This window comes from Halichoerus grypus, chromosome 1 (assembly GCF_964656455.1).
Source record: "Halichoerus grypus chromosome 1, mHalGry1.hap1.1, whole genome shotgun sequence".
In the NCBI taxonomy this organism is placed as follows: domain Eukaryota; kingdom Metazoa; phylum Chordata; class Mammalia; order Carnivora; family Phocidae; genus Halichoerus; species Halichoerus grypus.
The window spans coordinates 57,027,883-57,052,322 of record NC_135712.1 but is presented as its reverse complement, the minus strand read 5'-3'; the positions used below and the strand labels follow the sequence as shown (position 1 = coordinate 57,052,322).

General features: G+C 39.4%; 1 protein-coding gene across 6 annotated transcripts in view; it reads right to left on the bottom strand.

Annotated features, from left to right (window-relative positions):
• CD96 (CD96 molecule) overlaps nt 1–24,440 on the bottom strand; it is a 101,485-nt gene that overhangs the window by 9,391 nt on the left and 67,654 nt on the right. For all 6 annotated transcript variants that reach the window (XM_078065852.1, XM_078065842.1, XM_078065848.1 and 3 more), the window contains 2 exons: nt 8,852–8,920; nt 8,263–8,334 (listed from right to left, as the gene is read on the bottom strand). In XM_078065852.1, the coding sequence (XP_077921978.1) occupies nt 8,263–8,334; nt 8,852–8,920 (141 nt within the window). The remainder of the gene's footprint in view (nt 1–8,262; nt 8,335–8,851; nt 8,921–24,440) is intronic.

Here is a 24,440-nt window from a genome sequence, read left to right as displayed (position 1 = left end):
CAGCTGTAGACATTATCAGGCCCTTCAGGAGAGGTATAACTTCATGCTTTCCAGGGACTGCTTACAGTACAGTCTGCCATAGCCAGCTGACTTGGGGTCACCCCAGAGGTAAGGGCAGTTTTATACACAGCTATTTTGAATTTGACTAGGTCAGGGAAATGTTCTTATTTTCAGTATAATTATCTGACCCTGAACATGTGGTCTTCACTACTTTTTGTTGGTGCTGTTCTAGACAGAATACCAAGGTCAATAGATGATGGACTGAGTGTTTCAAAAGCCCATTTTTAAAGGCTAAGCCTTAATGGTGGAGATTTGACTAACAAAGAACAACAACTAATTAAAAAGAAATTGGGACTAGGCCTGGATTTAGGTAAAATTATGAAGAACCTTACAAGATATTTTGCCCAACATGGTGCCTCCTTTACTTGTTACTTTTAGGGCTTGATACCTTTATTTTTTATCTTTTCAAAGTCTGTTTGCAAGAAAGGATGTGATAAATTAATTTATGCTAAGATATAAATAGTTGAACAAGTGCTATCCCTTTGAGGTAAGTGGGTATTTAATTTTTTCCATTTCATATTTATCTCATCAGCAAGTAAATACAGAACATTGTTCTTAAGATTTTATTTTTAAATAGTCTCTACACCCAACATGGGGCTCCATCTTACAACCCCAAGATCAAGCATTACCTGCTCTACTGACTGAGCCAGCCAGGCGCCCGAATACAGAACATTTTGTAATGGTCAGTTACATGTGGGTACCCACAGTTTTTTCACCAAATATAGAATGCCAATCTTTTCTGCTCAATATTAATTTTCCTCAGGCAAAATAACCAAGCATAGCACAATTTCAGGAGATGGTGATACCATCAGCATGATCCATCCAAATTACAAAATTGGCAGTATTTAAAATTATGCAAATTCGTTGACCACTTTTTAAATCTTCCTTTTTACACTTCTACTCCTCAGAAAATGTGTGATAAAATTAAGCTACAGAATCCACTTTGGAAAAGCAGGGAGTTATTTTTCTAGTTTTGATTTTAAGATTTGTTTTTAATCTGTTAAAAAATATAATGGGAGTGTGTTGATAGAGGTGAAGAAAAAGGAGGTTCCAGTTGATGGATTCAACATGTCTGAAAATACTTAAGTAACATAAAGAAAAAACTTCAAGAGGGAGAATGTATTATACCTGAGCCTTTCAGCAAGATGAAGAGATGAGCAATTCTTGTATCAATTGCCCCCACAGGAAAGAGGTCTTCCTGAAGAATCCTCAGTAAGATAGAGTTGGCTACTTCTAAAGATTCATCTTTCACTAACATAATACTTTTCTAAAAGCTTATCCACTCTATCATTTAGATATCCAATTTTCAGAATGTGCTCCACACTGGCTATTCGATCTGCCATTCTTAAGTTTCCTTGAGAGTCTCTCAGCAGAATTATGTTTTTATGTCTTTTAATTGATTGAAATATTTTGTGTTCTTTATACTACCATTCTGTTTGTTAAATACATTAGTTATTTTTCCTTTAAATCTTTTGAGACTCCATTTTCATCAAAATCCATGAATAAACATTACTTTGACATTTGGATGATAAACACCAGCTTGATGGATAATCTTCTTGAGTACATCACCATTATCAGCTGAAAATACAAACACAAGGATGCTGTGTTGCCGGAGTTTCTCAAATAAATTTTTATATCCTTCCTGGAGCATAACACTGGATTCTTCAATTTATTTAAATTTATCATTGGATGAAGCTTATTCAACAAGGAAACTATGTGCTTTAGCATCTCTTTATACCATAATGGGATATTTCATCCTATGGTAAAAACAGAATCAATTTCACAACATGCAAAAACTTTCTTGACATTCTTTTGTAACCATTTTACAGTGGGCAATACTATTATGACATGTTGGGCATCTTTTCCCTTTGTAGGAAAATGTACTTAGTGTCATATCAAAATCCATGGTTATCTGAAGTTTGATAGCTCCTTTTTTGATCAAACTACAGATAATTTCTGTTACTTTTACAGGGCAAGCTGATGCAAGCTGAACTTTTCTGGAATTTGGACATCATCTTTACATGTAAATTTACTGAGACTTGTCTCAGTTATCCAATCTTTCTTAAGACATTCTGAGTTCTTCTGTTCTTGGTTTTGTCCTGGAATGATGGCATGGGTGGCAAGCAATATTCAGAGATGCAGGACCTGGGTACAGGAATCTCAATGATCTTGGTTTTCTGCCCCATCCTCCTCTTCAGGGTGAATATGTACTGGGCCAGCACCACCCCTTACACCAGGATGCACATGCTGACACCAGCTACCCTGTTTATTCTTGCCATGACCACTTCATCTATAGATGGGACCCTCATACTCTTCCTGACCATGGAAAAAAGATGACACTCATGATCTTTGGAAATGCAGGGCTTGTGTGGTAGCTGTGGAGAAACTCATGAAACCCCCAGAACTTGGTGTTTTAACAGACAATAGAAAATAAAATCGGAGAAAGAAATCTTGAATTTGTGGTTGACCTAATCAGGAACCAGGTAACAGAATTGGAGAACAGTGTTTTAGAGAAGAGGAAAGTAGAATGAGAAGTGATCTGAGACATATAAGATTTTAGAACTTGAGGGTAAGAGTGGTGAGTTTAGAGACTCAGCATCGCAGCCAACAGGGAGCAGCAGGGCTTCGGGGATTATCCTATAGCCTGAAAGAAGAGCAGGGCCCAACATTGCTGTAGGTTCTGGCATTGCTATGTCCCTGTAATTGACTCTCAACCCCTCAACTCCAGCCTCTCCATCCCTTCTGCCTATGGAAAGTAGAAGGGGTTGCTATGAAATTATTAGGCACAGCTACCAAGGGCCTGAGAAGAACCAACCAGGACCAGGGACAGGGTAAACAATGGAATTGCAAGATTTACAAAGAAGAGTAGATAAATTTTGAAGAATAAGGAATGTATGGTCAAAGAACAAAATAAAGACGCTATGTGAGGTCTTTAAGATGTACTCTGAGGCCCAGGTGTGTGTGTGTGTGTGTGTGTGTGAGTGTGTGTGTGTGTGTGCGTGCGCACATGCGTGCGAGTGTGCACGCATGCATGGACACATGTGGTGAGGTAATGATACGCTTGCTGATTTTGGTAATGGGGCAAATTGGAGGCAAAGGAGCCTATGGAGACCCATATCATTTTTCTGCTTGTCTAACTTAGCCAGAGTGACTGATTTCAGTGTGGCTTTAGGCTCCACTGGACCAGATGGATGGCAGGGAAAAACAGAAAGAAAAAAGTAATTAAGCTTCACTTTTCTGTTCCATGGCCTGATCACCTGAGTGTCAGGATGAAAATATCCCAGGATGTTATTAACCTTATATACTTGGGTTATTTAGATGGTCAGATTTGATATCCCCATTTCATAGGTGGTTAAAGTAAAATATGCATTTCTGTTCCAGGCTGTTGGAAACTTGGAAGCTGAACTAGGATTAGATGCTAATATTCTAAAGTTGATAAAATGACAACAAAAGAATATATTAAAACACATACTTATAAATTTAGTGTAAATGCAATGCACCCAGAATCTTCTAGTGACATCCAAATATATGTAAGCTACACAAAATGCATGTATAAGCAAATATCCCATTAGAATGTGCTCACAAATTGCAAGAGCTTTAGAAACACTGCTAGTGGGTTTATTTCACCAGAAATCCATCCATTATCATTCTTTTTCTGCCTGTGAACATTTCATAAATCTATTGAAATAAACATACTGGAAGGAAAAAAAGTCCCATTACCAATGCCTGTCACGAATCTTGCCAAATGCATCATCTAATATTGGATGTCACAATACAGTCCAATCCAACGAGTAGAAACACGTTTCACAAATAGTTTGGGAGTGAGCAATCAATATTAACTTGTTGGATCCTAATGTGTTTTTGTGAATGATTATAAATAGAGCAACTTCCTGCAGGGAATTTTTTTCTCTAAGCTTACGGATAAAAAATGGCAACTAGTAAACAACATATTCTTATTTGCATAAGTAAGAATGTGAGTTTTCACAGCGAGGAAAATTTTGTTTGTTGGGTTTTAGAGTCCCTTCCTAGATTTCACAATTTCTAAGGCTATTTCATGGTAAGAATGATAAAGAGATGTCTGAGGATAAATGAAGCTTTCAAGTGGGGTAGGGCAGAAGATATGAGGAATTGCAGTAGTTCATTTCATTATGAAATCTACTAAAACGACCAAGAATATACTTGTGTAAATTATAAAGCACTTTCATGCAAGACCTTTCAGTTTTCCAATTTCTGGGGCAGAAAATATTTTGGGTGGCCTCTATGCTTCATAATGATATGATGCATGGAATGAACAGGATTTCTTTTTTATTCTGGGCACACATAATATTGTAATAACAATTTAAATAAAGCAAACAAAAAGTTCAAAAATTCCATTTATGCAGATCATTTCTTTTCACTGTGTATGTTTGTGTGTGTTTTCTTCCTTGTCCTTGTCCATATGTACACATATTCTTTCAATTGTTCAAGAAATATTTGCTGAGCACCTCTTGTATGCCTGCCACTGCTACAGACATTATGATTACTACAGTGAGCAAGACAGGAAAAGTTTTACGTCCCTGTTATTGTGTATCTTACATCTCAGCATAATTTCAACAAAAAAATCAAATAAATAAAATAAAGAAAATCATCAGACACCAAGTATTATGCTGAGATTGAAAATATGGGATAATTTATATGTAATCATAGCATAAATTTAAATTGGAATTCAGGGATGCCTGGGTGGCTCAGTCGGTTAAGCTTTCTGTCTTCCGCTCAGGTCATGATCCCAGGGCCCTGGGATGGAGCCCCATGTCAGGCTCCCCGCTCATCGGGAAGTCTGCTTGTCCCTCTCCCCCTTGCTCATGCTCTCTCTCTCTCACTATCTCTCTTTCTCTCTCAAATAAATAAATAAAATCTTTTAAAAAAATAAATAAATTGGAGTTCAGCTTTATCCTATAGTATTGTCTAATAATCTTTTATTTTTTATTTTTTTAAAGATTTTATTTATTCATTTATTTGAGATAGAGAGAGGTGGGAGGAGCAGAGGGAAAGGGATAAGCAGACTCCACACTGGTCATGGAGCCCAACACAGGGTTGGATCTCACAACCCTGAGATTATGACCTGAGCCGAAATCAAGAGTTGGAAGCTTAACTGACTGAGCCACCCAGGAGCCCCTCCAAAAATCTTTTATCACCATTGCTACAGAATTTCCCTCTACAACCAACAAGTATTGATTCATTTATCCATTCAACAATATTTGTTGAGCACCAACTATATGCCAGGCATTTCCTTAGGTACTGGGGATAAAGGTAAGCAACAACAACAACAAAAGATATGGAACTTGTATTATACCATTGAGAATAAAGGATGACAAACTAGTGTAGGTAAAGGAGAGTTTCAGTATAGTTCATTACAAACTCAATTTTATGTTAACACCATGTAGGATAAATGTTAGTCTGTTAAGTATGGACTTTCATCCCCAGTCTAGCTAATATATTTTATTTTCAATTTATAACAGAGGGCTGAAAATTGTCTATACAATAAGATGTACTGGCTAGCTTAGTACATTATGTCTATTGCTTGGATTGGCTTCATAACATTGCATTGAATTATTATCTAATCCTATTTTACATTCAGATATATTTTTCTTTAACACTCTCTCACCCCCACTCTTATACACAGATTGTTGGACTACTGTAAGTAACATTATGTCTTCTCCCTGGCTCATCCCTTGTATGCCCATTCCAAAGCAAATGCTCTTCTGAATGTTCTGTCTATTACTCACTTACTTATATAGTTTTTAAGTTTTTATCACGTTATGCCTAAGCCACATGGTGTTTGGTTGTACTTGCTTTAATAATTTATATAAAAATCTCATTCCAGGGGTGCCTGTGTGGCTCAGTCAGTTGGGCGTCTGGCTCAGATTGCAAACTCAGGGCCATGAGCTCGTGCCCCATGTTGGGTTCCTCTCTCAGTGCAGAGACTGCTTGAGATTCTCTTTCCTTCTCCCTCTGCCTTTTCCCCCCACTTGCGCTCTCTCTCTAAATAAATAAAATCTTTAAAATATATATATACATCATTCCATATATTGTCACCTAGCATTTACTTTTCTGACTCAGCACAATGTTATTAAGATCCATTCATGCTGTTATGTGGCTGTCATTCACTCATTTTTCATTGTTCTATAATATTTTATTATATGGCTATGCAACAATTTATTTATCTATTCTCTTGGCTATGATGATTTAGGTTATTTACAGTTTCTGCTATTATGAATACTGTTTTCCCCTGACATTTGTGTGCACATCTCCTGGTAACATGTACTAGCGTGTGTGTAGAGGGGTGGAGTATATATCTAGGAGTGGAATTGTTGGGCTGTAGGATATGAAATTGTTTGGCATTAAAATACCATGTCAAAATGGTGGAAAGTGATGGTACCAACTTGTACTTTCACCAGCAACATATAAAAAATTATATTGATCTACATCCTATCTAACACTTGATAATTCCAGACTTGTTAATTTTTGCCGATTGACGATATATGAAATGGTTATCTGATTCTCGTCTTCGTTTGCATTTCCTGATTGCCAGGGAGGCTAAGCATCTCTTTGGATGTTTTCTAGCCACCGCATTACAACTTTTGTGATGTGCCTCTCTGCTCATTTTCTAATGTTTTTATATTTTTAAAAATTGATTTCTAGCCATTCTTTATATACTTGATATAAAGTTTTAATTCCTTATCAATTATATATTCCTGATCATTTTTCAATTACATATGTTGCAAATATCTTCTCCTACACTATAGCTTGCCTTTTTTTTTTTCACTTCTGCTAAGGTGTCTTTTGATAGAATTTTCTTAACTTTATGGTATTCTAATGTTTCCCTCATTTTTATGGTTAGTGCTTTATGTCTCTTCTTTAAGCCCTTCCTTACCCCAAAGCCAGAAAGAAATTCACCTTTATTTTATTACATGCTTTAATGTTTGCTTTTGACATAAAGATCTCATATTCTATGGAGCCTATTTTAATGTAATGTGCATGACAGGCATACATTTTAATACCTTTTTTTCTTATAAATAGTCAAGGTTTGCAGATCCCTTTGCTGATTGCCTTCTCTTTTCACAGGAATCTGCCATGTTGCCTCTGGCAACATAAGGTTATGCTTATTTGTGGATCTCTGGGTGTGCTCTCTCTTCTGATCCTCCCCTTTTCATCTCTCGTATTTGGGCACTGAATTCACAGGTGTCTGTTACACTATTAACGTATTTGTTAAAAGACACACGTTAAAATAAATTATAGAGGGTCATACACAAATGGTCAAAGTGTGTCATGAATTAAGGATTATGATTAATCCAGATCTGTGAACCTGAGGTCCATAAAGGAGATAAAATAAATAACTAATGCGACAAAGAGCAACATTATACATGTTCCCTTTGCTCTTTATTTCCTGAGGACACATTCCCAGCAGTGAGATGACTGAGCCAGCAGGTGTAAAAGACTTCTAGAGGCTCTAAACGTACAACTTAAATGCTAGCATTTACTCCTTGTGGCCAAGGGCCTAGCAGTTAAACCCAGAGTTCTGCAGCAGCGGCGTCCGGGGTCTTTGCTGCAGCCACATCCCCTGCCACTTCCCTACCACGCAGATCTCCGTCTTGTACCACTAGGAGGCAGTATACTTCCTCTTCAGATGCTGCGGCTCCCTGCTGAAGCAGCATCAGCACACACTGCTGCTAGGTGGCCAGAGGCAATGGCCAAACCATTTCTGTGCCTCGCACTGGGCTCCCTCTTCTCACTGCTTTTAGTGATATGTGTATTCTGGCTGGTTCACTCTCTACTCCGATATCCTCATAGCTTGCTCTTTCTTCTCCCTGGGTTAGATCTTTACTCAGATGTCACCTTGCTCAGGAAGGCCTTGCAAAACCACCCTACTTAAAATGGCAGCCCACTCTCCCACCTGATCCTCAATGTCCCCCTCCACTGCTTGCTTTGTTCCCTATCGCTCATCACCATTTGCCTGTCTCTCTTCCCCCAGAATTTGCAACTTAGATCCGTTTTGTTCACAGATGTATCCCCAGCAACTACAACAATGCTTTAAACACAGTAGATGTTTCGTAAGTATTTGTTAATATGATTATGAGCAGAGCACGTCGTAGTTGCTCATTATACGTGTTGGATGAATTAATGAGGCCCAGAAGACCCCAAGGGACTCACAGTTACACTTACAGTTTTTGGTATCTTGCCTGCTGGGGGTCCAGGAGTAGTTGAAGCCTTGGGTAGTCACACTGGAATTGCTGGCTGGAAGACAAAATTCTCAGAAACCAAACTTCTTATACAGCTGTAATTTCACTTTACTTTGATGTGCTGAATTTTTAATCTATGTGACTTTGGGGAAATCTGAAATTGAAAACGTGCTTTCCTACACAGGGACATAGCTGGCATATTAAGCAAAAGCTCTGTAGTTTATGTTTAATGCCAACTCGTCACTGATTTTCTTTCTTTTTCTGTTCTTGTTGCCAACCTAGATCACTGGGAGTACTGTCAAGACTACTTTCATGTTATCTTAAAATTCCACGAGAAATGAGAAGTATAGTATAATAATTCACCAACCCATATTTTAAAGATTACAGTGATTGTCATATCAACGTACAGCCACCATTTACATTACAATTTGCCACAGAGAAGCTTGAAACCAAAATATCAACATCAAATGAAAAACATAGCCTTTTGCCCAAACCTCAACATTGTCAGAGCTGTACTAAAACTTGTGTTTTGTCTTTTTTCAGTCACATAAGGAAAGCCCTGCTATACTCACTTTGAGGGGTGGTATTTGGAGTCGGAGTACCCACTTCTCCAAGGGCTGTGGAAGATACAGCTGGATATCCTATTTTGAAAACAAAATTCCCAAATTATTGTAGGCGTTTACATTCCCATGTTTAATATGCTGCTGTAACTAACAAGGGTGGCATGCAGAGCGGGAATATTCAAGAAGGAAAGAACCTTAGTGAATATGTAGTCCAATGACTTCATTTTATCAACTATGAAACTGAGTCCAAAAAGCATATGCCTGTGGCTACATAACCAATATTCAATATCATCTATATGATATTAATCCAGTTCTCCTATCTCCAAGTGTAGTACATTCACACTTTCAAAATACGTTGTTTTAGTGTCCACTGTGTGCCAGACTCCAGTCTACACACAACAATGAAGACGAGGTTCTTGCCCTCATGGAACTTACCTTGTCGTGAGTTTTCACAATTGTACACAAATTTTCATATGTGCAATATGGTTACTTATCTACTTTAGTTCTTAGCTTTCAAAATCATCCTCATCTTTATAGTCCATCATTTCCCATTCTTCTCCTCTCTCTCTTCCTCCCAAAATGAAAGACTTATTCATATTCATTTGAAAATATCTCTAGGGTTGAAGCAATACCCAATACACTCCATTGAAAACATGGTCATATCTCTTGGAAAACAAATATATTTAAGGTTGCTTCCATAAATACTCAATTCAAGAAGATAACAGAAGTAGATAGAAAGGGAAACTCAAGGCAAGGAAAATAGAGTTAGAAAAAGTATGTTGATCCCTGTCGAAACCTGGGTGGGGATAGTACACAAAATGCATTTCTTGATGTTGTGTACTCTTAATAGATACGGGTCCAAAATTTAGTCAGAACTTTCTAGTAACGATGCTAAGAAATAAAGAATATATGTTATGCCATTAATGGCTATCATAGGATAAAACCAGTCCATTTTCAAGAGAAACACAGCTACTCTTTTTATTGTGATTAAAAACAAATTTCTCCCCAGTCTTTTTTTTTAATCCTTTTTAAAAATTTCATTTAATTATTCATTTGAGAGAGAGAGACAGAGAGACAGAGAGAACAAGCAGGGGGGAGGGGCAGAGGGAGAGGGCGAAGCAGGCTCCCCACTGAGCATGAAGCCCAAGGCAGGACTCTATCCCAGGACCTTGGGATCATGACCTGAGCCGAAGGCAGATGCTTAACTGACTGAACCACCCAGGCGCCCCCTCCCCAGCCTTTTAAAAAAGAATACTGTATACTGTGTCTAATATTCTTAACAATATCCTTATGACAGTACGCTCGTTCGCTTGTAGGCTTGAGTTAGTAATGAATGGCATCCCACCTTCCCAGGCACCTCAGTTCTGGAAAATGACATACTTAAATAAAAAAAAACATGGATAATCAAATCTCTGAAAAAAATATATGTAGGATACATAAATAAACTGGCCTCATGGTTTATACCAATCACCTGTAAGTGATGTACAGAAATGATTAACATCAATCATTTTGCAATGCAGGCTGCTAACGGACACCAACGACACCCTCCACCTGAGCTCCAGGAATACAGTCAGACATGGGCAGATGCATTAGAGGCTGCCTGCCTCACATGGTGCTATATGAGGAACTAAAACGGGCAACCAGCATCAGGATGGCAGATAAAATGTTTTAAATACTGAACATGCACAGCTTCATTTATCCAACAAATATTTATTGAGTGCTCAGTGTGTACGAGAATTGGGGATGAAGTGAAGAGAGAAATATTGCTCTTGCCCCCACAATTTAGTGAGAATATAGGTCAGTGTGTCAGACTATCAGCTGGTCACCAAACCCATTCTTCTCTCTGGTACAGATGAACTATATCTCTTAGCCTCCTGTGTGGTTGGTTAGGTGTGGCCGTGTACTAAGTCTTAGCCAATGGAACATGAGTGGGAGTGATGGTTGTCATTTCAAGACCTGATGTGTAAAACCTTCCATGTAAGATCCTCCATGACTTCCCTCATGTGCTATCAGATATTATGATGCAGGGGGACTTAGAAGTCACAACTTAAAGATGACAGACCCACTAGAAGCCTGGGTTCTTGAAAGACTATGTGGAACAGAACACCCAGCCACGGATCACAGAGTGAATTTGAATTGTATTTCTCTCATTGAGATGGCTTTATCTTCATCCTTATCTGCAGCAATTCCTTCACTCACCTATTTTATTTTATTTATTTATTTTTCAAGTTCTATTTAAATTCTAGTTTGTTAACATATAGTGTAATATTGGTTTCAGGAGTAGAATTTATAGTGATTCATCACTTACATACAACACCTAGTGCTCAACACAACAAGTGCCCTTCTTAATGCCCATCACCATTTAGCCCATCCCCCCACCCACATCCCTCCAGCAACCCTCAGTTTGTTCTCTACAGTTAAGAGTCTCTTATGGTTTGTTTCCCTCTCTCTTTTTTTTTTTTTTTTAAGATTTTATTTATTTGACAGAGAGACACAGTGAGAGAGGGTTTTTTTTTTTTTTTAAGATTTTATTTATTTGACAGAGAGACACAGCGAGAGACGGTTTTTTTTGTTGTTGTTGTTTCCCTCTCTTTTTTTCCCTTTCCATATATTCATCTGCTTTGTTTCTTAAATTCCACATATGTGTGAAAGCATATGGTATTGTCTTTCTCTGACTTATTTCACTTGGCATAATACACTCTAGCTCCATCCATATCGTTGCAAAGTCCACTCTCACCACTGCTATTTAACATAGTATTGGAAGACTTAGCCTCAGCAATGAGACAACAAAAAGAAATAAAAGGCGTCCAAATTGGCAAGGAAGAAGTCAAACTTGCACTATGTGCAGACATGATACTCTATGTAAAAAACCCCAAAGACTCCACCAAAAAATTGCTAGAACTAATACATGAATTTGGCAAAGTTGCAGGATATAAAATCAACTGTGCAGAAATCTGTTGCATTTCTTTATGCCAGTAATGAAGCAGCAGTAACATATTTTAAAATCTTTGTATTGTTACATATTTTTAAAGTTACCTCATATCCTTTTAAAAATAAGGCAAGATAAAAAATGCATAGAGGGATAGAACAACTAGTCATAAGTAATCTTTGGATACTAAGAGATACTGAGAGATATGATGTGTTTCTCCTAATTAATAGAGGAAGAAAAGGTGAGAGAGGAAGGGAGAAGGGAGGGGAAAGAGAAGAAAAACTCTTTCCAGGTTTTAAAAGATTCTCAGAAGGATGAAAAGAATGATCCCTTTACCCTGGGATTCCTTACATAGGAGAGAGTGAAGCTTTCATTGTTCGTCAACAGTCTCTTAGCTCACCTCCCATGGAGGACCTTCCTTCCTTCCTTCCTTCCTTCCTCCCTCCCTCCCTCCCTCCCTCCCTTCCTCCCTTCCTCCCTCCCTCTCCTCCACTCTGAGAACTGACCTCCATAGAATTCACTGAGGGATTTAGTAAGTGAAAGCAGAAAGGAATGGTTTTAAAGTAGTGATGTGATAATAATGGTGAGAATAATGATATAGAAAAAGAGGTAAGAGGTAATCATCAGAGAACTTTGTATTTATTTGTAGGCAATATTACCGTTACCTAGAAATCTCAGTCTAATAAGCAACTGTCAGTCACCTTTTAAAACACCTCTTACTTAACAAGCAATGGACATTGTCCCCAGCCAGTCCAATTGCCCACACTGACCATTAGCTCCATGTGATTTAATTCTGTCAGGAATCAGTGGAATCCTGATGAAGTATGATAATTTGACTGAGAATTTCATTTATATCAAAATGACTGATCAAATTTCTTTTCTGGAGAATCGGAAACTGAGGTGACATAAATCCTTGCTAGATACTGCAACTTTACTGCAGGGAAAGGAGAATTCATTCATTCGATTCCACCTAACGTGTTGTTCTTGGACCACACGGGAGGAGGAACAGTGACGGCCCCAGCCTCACGCACTGCCGTGATCTTTGTGTTGCTGTGCCTCTTGCCTGGCATAGATATCAGCGCTGCTCTATGCTTCCTCTCATGGGCCTGTAGACTATATTGAGGGCTGAATGTGTGCCAATAAGCTTCCAGAAACAAAAAGATCAATGACACCCGTCAATATCCCCAGGGATCTCAAGCTCAATTCAGTCTTCTCGGTCTCCGGCTGAATTTTGTTTCGGTCTTGGCCTGAGGGTCTGTACCAGGTTGCACAGGTTATTGAAAAAATGATCCCTTTACTGTGAGGTCTTGTTCCTCACGTGCAAGTCAGCGCTAAAGCCATTTAGAAAACTATCTACTTCTTTAGGTTAATTAAATGCCACCCACTCGTCTTGGCTTTACACTATGCTTCAAGGTTAAGGTTCCTTGGCATTACATGACCTGACCTCTAACAATCTCCACATTGTTATATCTTGCTACTCCCTTCCTATGTTCTTTCACTTATTGACCCAGCATTTGGGAGCCTCTATCTTCCAGGCATTGCATTTAGCACCGAGGGCACAATGATCACCTCCCTTGGAACTGGAATTCATAGAGGATATGGACATCAACCAGAGATTCACAGAAATCAATCTAAATATGAGAACACATGAAAGAGGGAATGGCTTATTTAGAGTCCCAGGAAGGCTTCCCTGAGGAATGGGGTGGGGAAGTGGGGGCAGGGGAGGGGAGGTGGGAGCCTCCAGGCAGAGGACACATTGCAAAGGCCCAGTGGGAGGTCTCATGCACTGTTAGTAACAGCACTGTGTGGTACGTGTGTGTCTATTCAGAGCTAGGGCTTTATAAGCCCTCAACGAGGGTTTGTTCTGTGCATTGAATTGGACTGAGTATGAGATTGCAAGGCATCACTTGTCACAGTGCATACCCATGGCCCCAGCAGCAGAGGACAGTGATCAAACTGTAGCATACCAGTAGCAGGAACACTGCTTCTTTCTCAGGGATGTGTGTGTGTGTGTGTGTGTGTGTGTGTGTGTGTGTGTGTTGAACGATTTTATTTATCTATTTGTCAGAGAGAGAGAGAGAAGCCTAACCAGGGGGAGCGGCAGGCAGAGGGAGATGCGGGCTCCCTGATGTGGGACTCCATCCCAGGACCCTGGGATCATGACCTGAATTGAAGGCCGACCTTTAACCAACTGAGCCACCCAGGAGTCCCTGTTGTTTTTGTTTTTAAAAGAAGTCTCTTCCTAGAGCCTGACCTGGAGATCTGTAACTATAAGAGCACGTAATTGGCTGTCTTTTGACATCAAATAGAGCATTTTAAAAGAATTATATTTATATTCCTCTGAGCCAAGTCTTTGAGATTCATATTGATCATCTATTTCAGCATGCGAATAAGACAGCTTATTTTTTGTGTTTTCTGTTTCAAGGTTACATTTACATTTACAATACAGCAAAGCCTCTTCAGCACTCAATAGTTAGTTCTGTATTATAACATGCCGTGTAGGCGACTAATATGCCAGACCCAGTGACAAAGAGTTGCTTGCTTTGTCTGCTGGTTGTTTATTTGTTCTTCAGTTTGAATGCTTATTGTTATTAAACCTTGCAAGCATCCAGAAATACATAATAATGACCCATGTTTCCAGGAAAGAAGAAGGGGGTTAGAAGAAAACACTACTTTGTACAAAATGTCTTGCTTATATTAATTTGAAAACTGCCATGAGGTTAGATGAGAAGTTTCAAAACTTTCCTAGCCCATTTCTATTTCAGCTTAAAAAAATTTTTTTTCACTAAAATTAAAAATTACCCCTTTATATTATCACTAGAAATTCAATTAAGTCAGAAGACAGCTCTGTTCAGTTCTGAGTTAAATGGAAGACAGAAACATGTTCTCTAAGAGCTAATTCTGGTTGGCTTCTCATGACATTATGAAGCAGAATGGGATCTCTTCACCCTTCTTTTGTTAATCAATTCCTCCTTTGTGCTTGAAAAAATATCCTTAAGCCCCAGAATATTTACTGAGCTATCAATACTTACTGACAAAATATTTACAGAAAAATATCCTTAACCCCCAGAATATTTACTGAGTTATCAATCTTAGGGACGACCATGTGTTATCACTGTTCCAGGTGATAGAGATACATCAGTAGACAAATCAGACCCCCAAATGCCCTATGGGATTCACTTTCTTGTGGGGAGAAGTCAAACTAGTGCATTATATATATAACAGGATGTTAACAAATGTTGTGGGGAAAAATAAAACAGGAAAAGGGAATAGGAAGTGAAACAGAGGAGGTTACAGTTTTCAATTAGCCCCATGGAGAAGATGACATTTGAACAAAGATTGGGAGATGGGAGTGTGAGCCATATGGATTTGGGGAGAAAGAATTTTCCAGGCAGAGGGAAAAAGTACAAAGGCCCTGAGGTGAAGGCACCACTAACATGCTGTGGGAACAGTGAGGAGGCCAATTTGCATGATGCAAAGTGAGCGAAAAGGAGAGGAGAGTAGTGGAAATATAAGAAACTGGATATAACACGAGAACTTTCAGGCTAATTTTGCAGATATTTGCCCTTCCTCACCACCCCTGTTCTTCCTCCACTCACATGACCATGATCCTGGTGGGTTTTATTTACATCAGTATCCATCACAAGTAGAAGTAGACACATAATTCTAGGGCTAGAGTATTTGTTTTTATTAAAACACACACACACACACACGCACACACACACACACGACTTAGATAGACTGGTTAATTAATCAACCACTCTATTTCCTACCGTAGGTTCCTACCATGTTCCAAGGGATTTAAGGGGACAAATAACACAGTGTAACATTTTGACACTTATGAATCAGCTACTATATTAGGTGTTTTCCATGCCTAGTCCCTTCTGTTGCTCTTAATAATTCATTGAGGAAGGAACTACCCATACTAATGTTCTTCCTTTTCTTCTTCCTCTTGTTTTCCCCCATTTTCTTCAAGCACCCTCACCTTTGGCCATGCCTTTAGAACTCTGTTCATTATTTGCCAGTCCATCACACTGTTGCCAAGAGCTACAGTTTTCTGTGGATCATCTCAGTGGGTAAGCCATCACATCATGGTTGCTCATTTTCACAAAATTATTTTATTTAGTAATTTATTTTAATTTTTTATCATTTTTTTCATTGTGATAAGTGATGATAAACCCCATCATCTATTTCACCCATTTTCCCCACCTACCTCCCCTCTGGTAATTGTCAGTTTGCTCTCTATAGTTAAGAGTCTGTTTCTTGGTTTGCCTCTCCCTTTCTCTATCGTTTCCTTTGCTTATGTGCTTTGTTTCTTAAATGCCACATATGAGTGAAATCATATGGTATTTGTCTTTCTCTGACGGACTTGTTTCGCTCAGCATTACACTCTCTAGCTCTAACCATGTTGTTGCAAATGGCAAGATTTCATTCCTTTTTTATGGCTGAAAGATAGTCCATTGTATATATATACTACATCTTCTTTATCCATTCCTCTATTGATGGATGCTTGGGCTGTTTCCATATTTTGGCTATTGTAAATAATGCTGCAATAAACATAGGGATGCATATATCCCTTTGAATTAGTGTAATTTGGTAAATACCCCGTAGTGCCATTCCTGGATTGTAGGGTAGTTTTGTTTGTTTTTTTTAATCTGGGGGAGAACGTCCATACAGTTTTCCATGATGGTGGCACCAAATTGCATTCCCACCAACAATGTTTCTTGTGTTTTTGATTTTAGCTATTCTGACAGGTGTGAGGTGACAGCTCATTGTAGTTTTTAAATTTCCCTCACGATTAGTGATGTTGAGCATCTTTTTATGTGTCTGTTGGCCATCTATGTCTTCTTTGGAGAAATCTCTGTTCATGTCTTCTGCCCATTTTAATTGGATTATTTGTTTTTTGGTATTGAGTTGTATCAGTTCTTTATACATTTGGATAACCCTTTATCAGATATATCATTTGCAAATATCTTCTCCCATTCAGTAGGTTGCCTTTCAGTTTTGTTGACTGTTTCTTTTGCTGTGCAGAAGCTTTTTATTTTGATGTAGCATCAATAGTTTATCTTTGCTTTTATTTCCCTTGCCTCAGGATTTTATTTTTTAAATAAAAAGTGTCTATATTTAAGGTGTACAACATGATTCTATATATACATACATACTGAAATGATTAGTACACTCAGCTAATTAACATATCCCTCCTCACATAGTTACCATTTGTTTTTTTATATAATGAGAGCACCTAAAATCTACTCTTAGCAAATTTCCAATATTCAACACAGTATTATTATAGTCATCATGCTGTACATTAGATCTCCAGACTTATCAATCTTACATAACTCCAACTTTGTACCTTTGACCAACATCTCCCCATTATCCCACTTCCCCACCCCAGTAATTAGTGTTCTACTCTGCTTCCATATATTTCACTCTTTTAAATTCTACTATAAGTGAGATGCAGGTTTCTTTTTTCTTTTTTTAAGATTTTATTTATTTATTTGACAGAGAGAGACACAGTGAGAGGAGGAACACAAGCAGGGGGAGTAGGAGAGGGAGAGGCAGGCTCCCCGCTGAGCAGGGAGCCCGATGGATGCGGGGCTCGGGGCTCGATCCCAGGACCCTGGGTCCATGACCTGAGCCGAAGGCAGACGCTTAACGAATGAGCCATCCAGGTGCCCCAAAGCAGGTTTCTTTTTCTGTGTCTGGCCTATTTCACTTATTATAGTGTTGTCCAGGGTCATCCATGTTGTTGCAAATGGCAAAATCTCCTTCTTTTTTAAGGCTGAATTACACACACACACACACACACACACACACACACACACACACACACACACTTTCTTTATCCATTCATCTGTCAATGGAAGCTTAGGTTGTTTCCCTATCTCTTAGATGTGACTGATTCTCTCTTCTTTGTGTAATACCCAGATTAGAGATTATTGGATCATATAGTATTCTATTTTTACTTTTTTGATGAACCTCAAAAACTGTTTTCCATTATGTTTTTTATATTGTTTTCCATAATGGCTGCATAAATTTACATTCCCACCAAGAGTGACAAGAGTTCTCTTTTCTCCATATCCTCACCAACACTTTTTTTTTTTTTTTAAAGATTTTATTTATTTATTTGAGAGAGAGAGAATGAGAGACAGAGAGCATGAGAGAGAGGAGGGTCAGAGGGAGAAGCAGACTCCCTGCCGAGCAGGGAGCCCGAGCGGGACTCGATCCCGGGACTCCAGGATCATGACCTGAGCCGAAGGCAGTCGCTTAACCAACTGAGCCACCCAGGTGCCCTCACCAACACTTTTTATCTTTTATTTTTTTGGTAAAAGCCATTCTACAAGGTGGGAAGTGATGTCTCATGGTGGTTATGAAATGCATTTCCCTAATGATTAGTGATGTTGAAGATCTTTTCATGTACTTGATGGATATTTGTTTGTCTCTTTTGGAAAAATGTCTATTCAGGTCCTTTGCCCATTTTTAATGAGTTGTTTCTTGTTTTGCTATTGAGTTGAATGAGTTCCTTATATATTGTGGATATTAACCCCTTATCATATATATGACTTAAAATATTTTCTCCCAGTGTATAGGTTGCCTTTACATTTTGTTGTTTGTTTCCTTTGCTGCACAGAAGTTTTTTAGTTTGATATAGTACACTTGTTTGCTTTTGCTTTTGTTGCCTAAGCTTTGGTGTCATATTTAAAAACTTAAAGCCAAGGCCAATGTCAAGGAGCTTCTCCCCTATGTGTTCTTCTAGGAGTTTTATAGTTTCAGGTCTTATGTTTTAGTCTTTACCCTATTTTGAGGAGATTTTTGTGTATGCTGTAAGATAATTTCATTCTTCTGTATGTAGAGATCTAGTTTTCCAAACACCATTTACTGAAGAGTCTATCCTTTTCCGTTGTGTATTCTTGGCACCCTTGTTAAAAACTAGTTGACCATATACACTGAAGTTTATTTCTGGGCTCTCTATTCTGTTCTGTTGATCTATCTGTCTGTATGTATGCCAGTACCATACTATTTTGGTTACTACAGCTTTGTAGTATAGTGAGAAATCAGGAAGTGTGATGCCTCCAACTTTGTTCTCTCTCAAGATTGCTTTGGCTATATGGTGTCTTTTGTGACTATAACTTTTAGGATTGTTTTTCTATTTCTGTGAAAAATGCCATTGGAATTTTGATAGGGACTACACTAAATTTGTATATTACTTTGAGTAGCATGGACAATTTAACAATATTAATTCTTCCAATCCAGGAGCATCAGATGTCTTTCCATTTGTTTGTGTCTCCTTCAAATTCTTTCACCAATGTTTTTGGTTTTCAGTGTACAGGTCTTTCACCTCCTCACTTGAATTTATTCTTAAATATTTTAGTCTTTTTGATGCTATTATAAATGGGATTGTTTTCTTGATTTCCTTTTTGGATAGATCATTGTTGGTCTCACTGAGTTTCTTTTAAAAGCTGAATTTTAATGGATAATACAGAACAGAAATTTCAAATGGAGCTCTTTGTACCTTTGTTTTAGATGAGGTTCCAAAGACTAAGAATGATATTATAGGGCAAGTCATCCTCACTTCTAAAGCAGAGTTCTAGACCACCTATGAAGGGCATGTGGAGTGGGTTCCATTAACTCTAGTCCATCATCAAACTCAAGACTATGTAAGGGGCAGAAGTAACCCAGGTGAGGATTTTTAAAAAGAGAGTTGTCAGGGTGCTATGGGTCAGGTCCCCTCTCATGGGGGGGGGGTGGGTAGGGGAGAGGGTGAAAGAAGAATCTGTCCCCTTACCTTAGTCCAAGTGAAGTGTGGTTTCAAGAGAACCACTCAGAGCTGTTGGTCTATGTGTCCTGGAGTTTGGGATGAAGAGGACCAGGCCTGACTCAAGCTGAAGAGACTACATTGGGAGCCTATGCTTGACTAGTAGTGTTGAATGGGCATAGAGAAGAGAGATATGGCCATATTGGAGAGGAAGAGCACTTCCCCCAAATAGGATACAAAGGTGCATGTTCTCCCAGACAAAACAGGATGCCATGGAAAGAAATCTCACCCAGGAAGAATATCTACAGGAACAAAAAGCTCCTAAGAGAGAGACCTCCAGAAGCTCACGGGCTGTAGGGGGATAATAAACATAAGATTGGAGGAGAGGCCGGGCCTGCATCAGGGGGACAATAGCCACAAGCCAGTCACAGACTTCTGAGGAATCTGCCAGAGTGCCCTCTGACGTCAAGATGGCGCATTTTTTATTTTCTCCATCTAGAGGGCACTTAGGTCAGATTACAGTCAGCCTGAAAAGAAGGTCTTTTCCTACCTACCTCTCTCCTCTTTTCCACATGATATGACCCCAAAAGAGAGGTCCAAACCACTAAGCAGGGGTGGAGGAGAGGATTGAGCTGGGAAATCAGAGACATTTCTTCCACCCCCCACAGACATAAAGCACACAACCTCACACGCAGGCTTCTGCAGCTGAGGTACACCCACACGTGGTGGGCAGGAGAGGGTGGGAAGTTCTGGATCAAATTAATTTTTGCAAGTTTTGACATTACATTTGACAAGCTTTTTAAATTATTGACACAAGTCTGTTCTTGAATCTGAAAGGGACAAGACAACATTTATTAGATGAAAATCACCAAAAAAGCCTTCGGAGGCTAAGAAGGAATTATTCAAGAGAGCTCATTTGGACAGGGAATAATGGGGAAAAGAAAAATCTTTTTTTACTCATGTACCCAGTTCAGCTTATTTATTCAACTAGACATAAAGGTAGAAGTTATTTGTAAGTTCAGGCTGCTGCTGTCAGAGTGATCTGGTTTGTCAAGCTCAATTGTCCAAGACTTTGCCTTATTTCTAGGTAAAACTGAACCTGAAAATTTATTTTTTCAAATAGTAATATTTTTACTTGACCTTCCACCTGTTGACATAGTGTCTATCCACATAGCCACCTAGTTTCCTTGGCAAATGTATAAATTGTACTCCATCAATTCACCTGCAGCACAAAGAGCCTTTAAATCCATAATGACATAAACTGGAGCACTGCACTTAAAAGAATATAGGCCATCAACTACATCTAAACATATCTGTGCCAGCTTCATCAACCCCTGATGTCAGGATTAGGTGGATATTGACCTTCAGACCAGCATAAAGGAAATATATGGTGTTAAATCTTGATCTCTGCACAAGACTGTTTGCCCAGGGGAGGCAGATTATTTGAGGAACATGTGCTCACCGAATGACTAAGGCAATGTGTATTGCCGGATTACTGGTCTAGAAAGGATTTTCAGGACTGCCCCCCTCTCTGGGGTGCGGGGCGGGGGGTGTGTGTGGTGGAAATGGCAGTAAGCAGGACAGAGCTCATCACACGTGGGGTGTGTTTATAGATACTCAGTAATTCACGAAATGAATGCAAGAATAGGCCATCCAATAGCTCTTTCCCCAGAGCTACCTTGTTTCAAAGAGGGAAGACTGGATAAACAAATACTCAAAGTAAACTCGTCATCAAGAAAGCTACCCTTGACTTATGGGTGACAGGTATGCAAAAAAAAATGAGAAATTCTTTAACAACCTGCAACATCGCCCCAGGTGCAAGGTGGTTGGGAAGATGTAATGCCCAGAATTTCCCAGGATTAAAGGGACAATGCTGGAGTTTTGTATGGATTCTGTACATATCCTTGGGCAATGAGATTATATTATAATAATGTTGAGAAGGGAGGGGGTGATGAATGGAGGAGGCCTTTTTCTCCAGCTTATTTCTGACTGAGGAAATGTTAGCCCCACTTCTGGGGGCTGCATTTCTCAGAAAACACTGGTCCAGAGAAGAGAGAGATTAATATAGGCACAACTGTCATGTTGACCTTTTCATATTAGCTATACCAGCTTCACACAGGAACGGATTTATTTTGTGTCTAAAGACATTTATTGAGCACCCATCGTGTCCTGTCAGAGACAGTAGGACTTAGGCTCTGAAGCTTGTCCAAGTTCCATCTTGGATCTTGCACTTTTTGCATGACTTTGGTTAAGTGATCTACCCTTTTTGTGCCTCAGTATCTTCATCTGTAAAATGGGGATAATAATTGTTGCCTATAGCATTGTGTTGTTGGGGAATTAAATGAGATAATACATTTACCAGTTTAAAATGGAACCAGGCACACCAGAGGCACTCAAATACTAACAAATATTGTTAATACTATTGCTTAATACTATAATATAATCAAGGGAGTTGGTTAAAAATTTAGATAATTACTAGGAAAAAAAAAAAGCTGGTATGACAGTCTTCTAAAACCCTTTTATTTATCCCTCCTATCTAGGCAGACAATGCTGAGTCTTCTGTTGTAGCACTCTCCATTTCTATATATGCCCCCTCAAGTTCAGACCCTTATCAGTTAAATCACTTAATATCTGCACCATTTGGTTTTCTTGCTCTCTGTTCTTACTGCTACCACTTATCATACACACCACCTCTGTTTCACCCACATTCTTCACATACTCACAAAGCCACAGTGCCTCTTCATTGTCATTCTGTTCCAGCCCAAATCCTTAGCCCATAACTGAAGCTCACCTTCACCGGGATCCACCTCACATAAGCAAGCCATGCCCTCCCAACTACCACTGGCAGCACTCACTCTGCTGGTGTTCTCAAGCCCGACACTCATTTTATTTTATTTCTTTACTCAGGACGATTGTCTGAGATCCATCTCTCATCTTTCTTCCATCCGTGTCTATATTTCCTTCCAGCCCTCTGTGTAGACTTCCCTGATTCCACCCTCCTCTGTTCCCAGCACACATCTACTTTGGTAGACCAGCAGGCTTTCTCTAGATCCCCCTCTTACTTTAAAACCCAACATCCCAACCTGCAACTGATCTTCTGATCTGCTTTCTGCTGTGATTTATATTTGACAATCTTGTCCAATGGCATATCTTCCAGTGTAATCCCCCAGCCATTCTGACATGCTTTCTCATAAATCAGTAGTTTTGTTGCATCCCCTAGGCAGCTGCTTCCTTCAGTCTGTACCCCTCAGTGTCTGATCCCCACCTACTGAGCATTAGGTGTCCTTACTTGCAGAGCTAGCCAATGATTAGGGCCAGACTGGACCTGGTATTTTATCTGAAGTGTTCAGGAGTAGAAAGATCTAGACTGTGAGGATCAGCTAAAGCTTTAGAGAAGGTTAAATATCAAAACCAACACCATCAGATCCAAGGGTTCATGTGCAGACATAAAAATCGGAGGCAGAGCCCAAAGGCCTGTGCCATGGTGGACAGTGAAATGGGAGGGTAGGCAAGAAGGTCATGCTAGAGTGTGAGCTCTGTGCAACTGGGGCCTTTGTCTTGTTCATCACTGTATCCCAGCTCCTCTAAAATTCCGGGTACCTTGTAGGCACTCAATGTGTATTTGTTGAATGAATGAATGTCTTAGATGATTGCCACCATCAGGACTGGCATTTCTTTTTTTTTTTTTTAAAGATTTTATTTATTTATTTGACACAGAGAGACATAGTAAGAGAGGGAACACAAGCGGGGGAGTGGGAGAGGGAGAAGCAGCCTCCCCGCCGAGCAGGGAGCCCGATGCAGGGCTCGATCCCAGGACCCTGGGATCATGACCTGAGCCGAAGGCAGACGTTTAATGACTGAGCCACCCAGGCGCCCCAGGACTGGCATTTCTGAGGTCTGTTCTATTAGTTACACACACCCTGAAGCCAGTTCAAAGCCAGAGTTAGAAGGCATAGGGCACTACTCAGAGCACCGGGAGCCCCTGAGTTATAGATTGCCCCACCTGAGATTGGTCAGGTGTCTCTGATTGTTCTATCCCACTGGCTTGCCTCATCTCCCCATTTAGCTTCTCAGCCTCGTCTTTTCCTAGGACAGTGCTGCAGATGCAGTTGGGACTCAGGAAACACCCATCAGGGGCACCTGGGTGGCTCAGTCGTTGAGCGTCTGCCTTCGCCTCAGGTCGTGATCCCAGGGTCCTGGGATCGAGCCCCGCATCAGGCTCCCTGCTCAGTGGGAAGCCTGCTTCTCCCTCTCCCACTCCCCCTGCTTGTGTCCCCTCTCTGGCTGTCTCTCTCTCTGTCAAATAAATTAAAACAAATAAACAACAACAACAACAAAAAAACAGGAAAAAAAAAAAGAAAACACCCATCAGTTCAGGCTGAATTGCGCTGGGCTCCCTGGGTAACTCTTACAGTTTGTTATGTTATAAGGTTCTCCTTCTCTAATCAAAGAATATTATTTCCATTACCTTACATTTATTTAAAAAATATCCTTCCACTGAGGAAGAAAAAAATACAAACTGGATGTTTGCAGCAAGACGTGTAGCTAGCTTAATAATTATGACTGAATTATATAATGCATTCCATCTTAGAATTTGGAATGAAACCATAGCCTTTTGAAGCTGGTTTCCATGACATGTTCCATCTTGCTTCCTTTCTTAAAAGAACACAAAGGGTGAATCCTTTTAGCTTCTGAGACATGAGGCAGCCAGTCATCATGTGATTTCACAATTACCTTCCAGATTTCCAAGACAAAATTTGGATTTTTCAGTTGTAATTTAGTGTTTATTCTAAGAAAATAAGTTTTATTTAGCCTAAAAGAGCCATTAATTTAACATTTTTTTTGACATTTTAGACCAAAAATTGTTCCAAACATAATTTGTTACTATTTTAACAGAGGTCCAGATTTTCTAA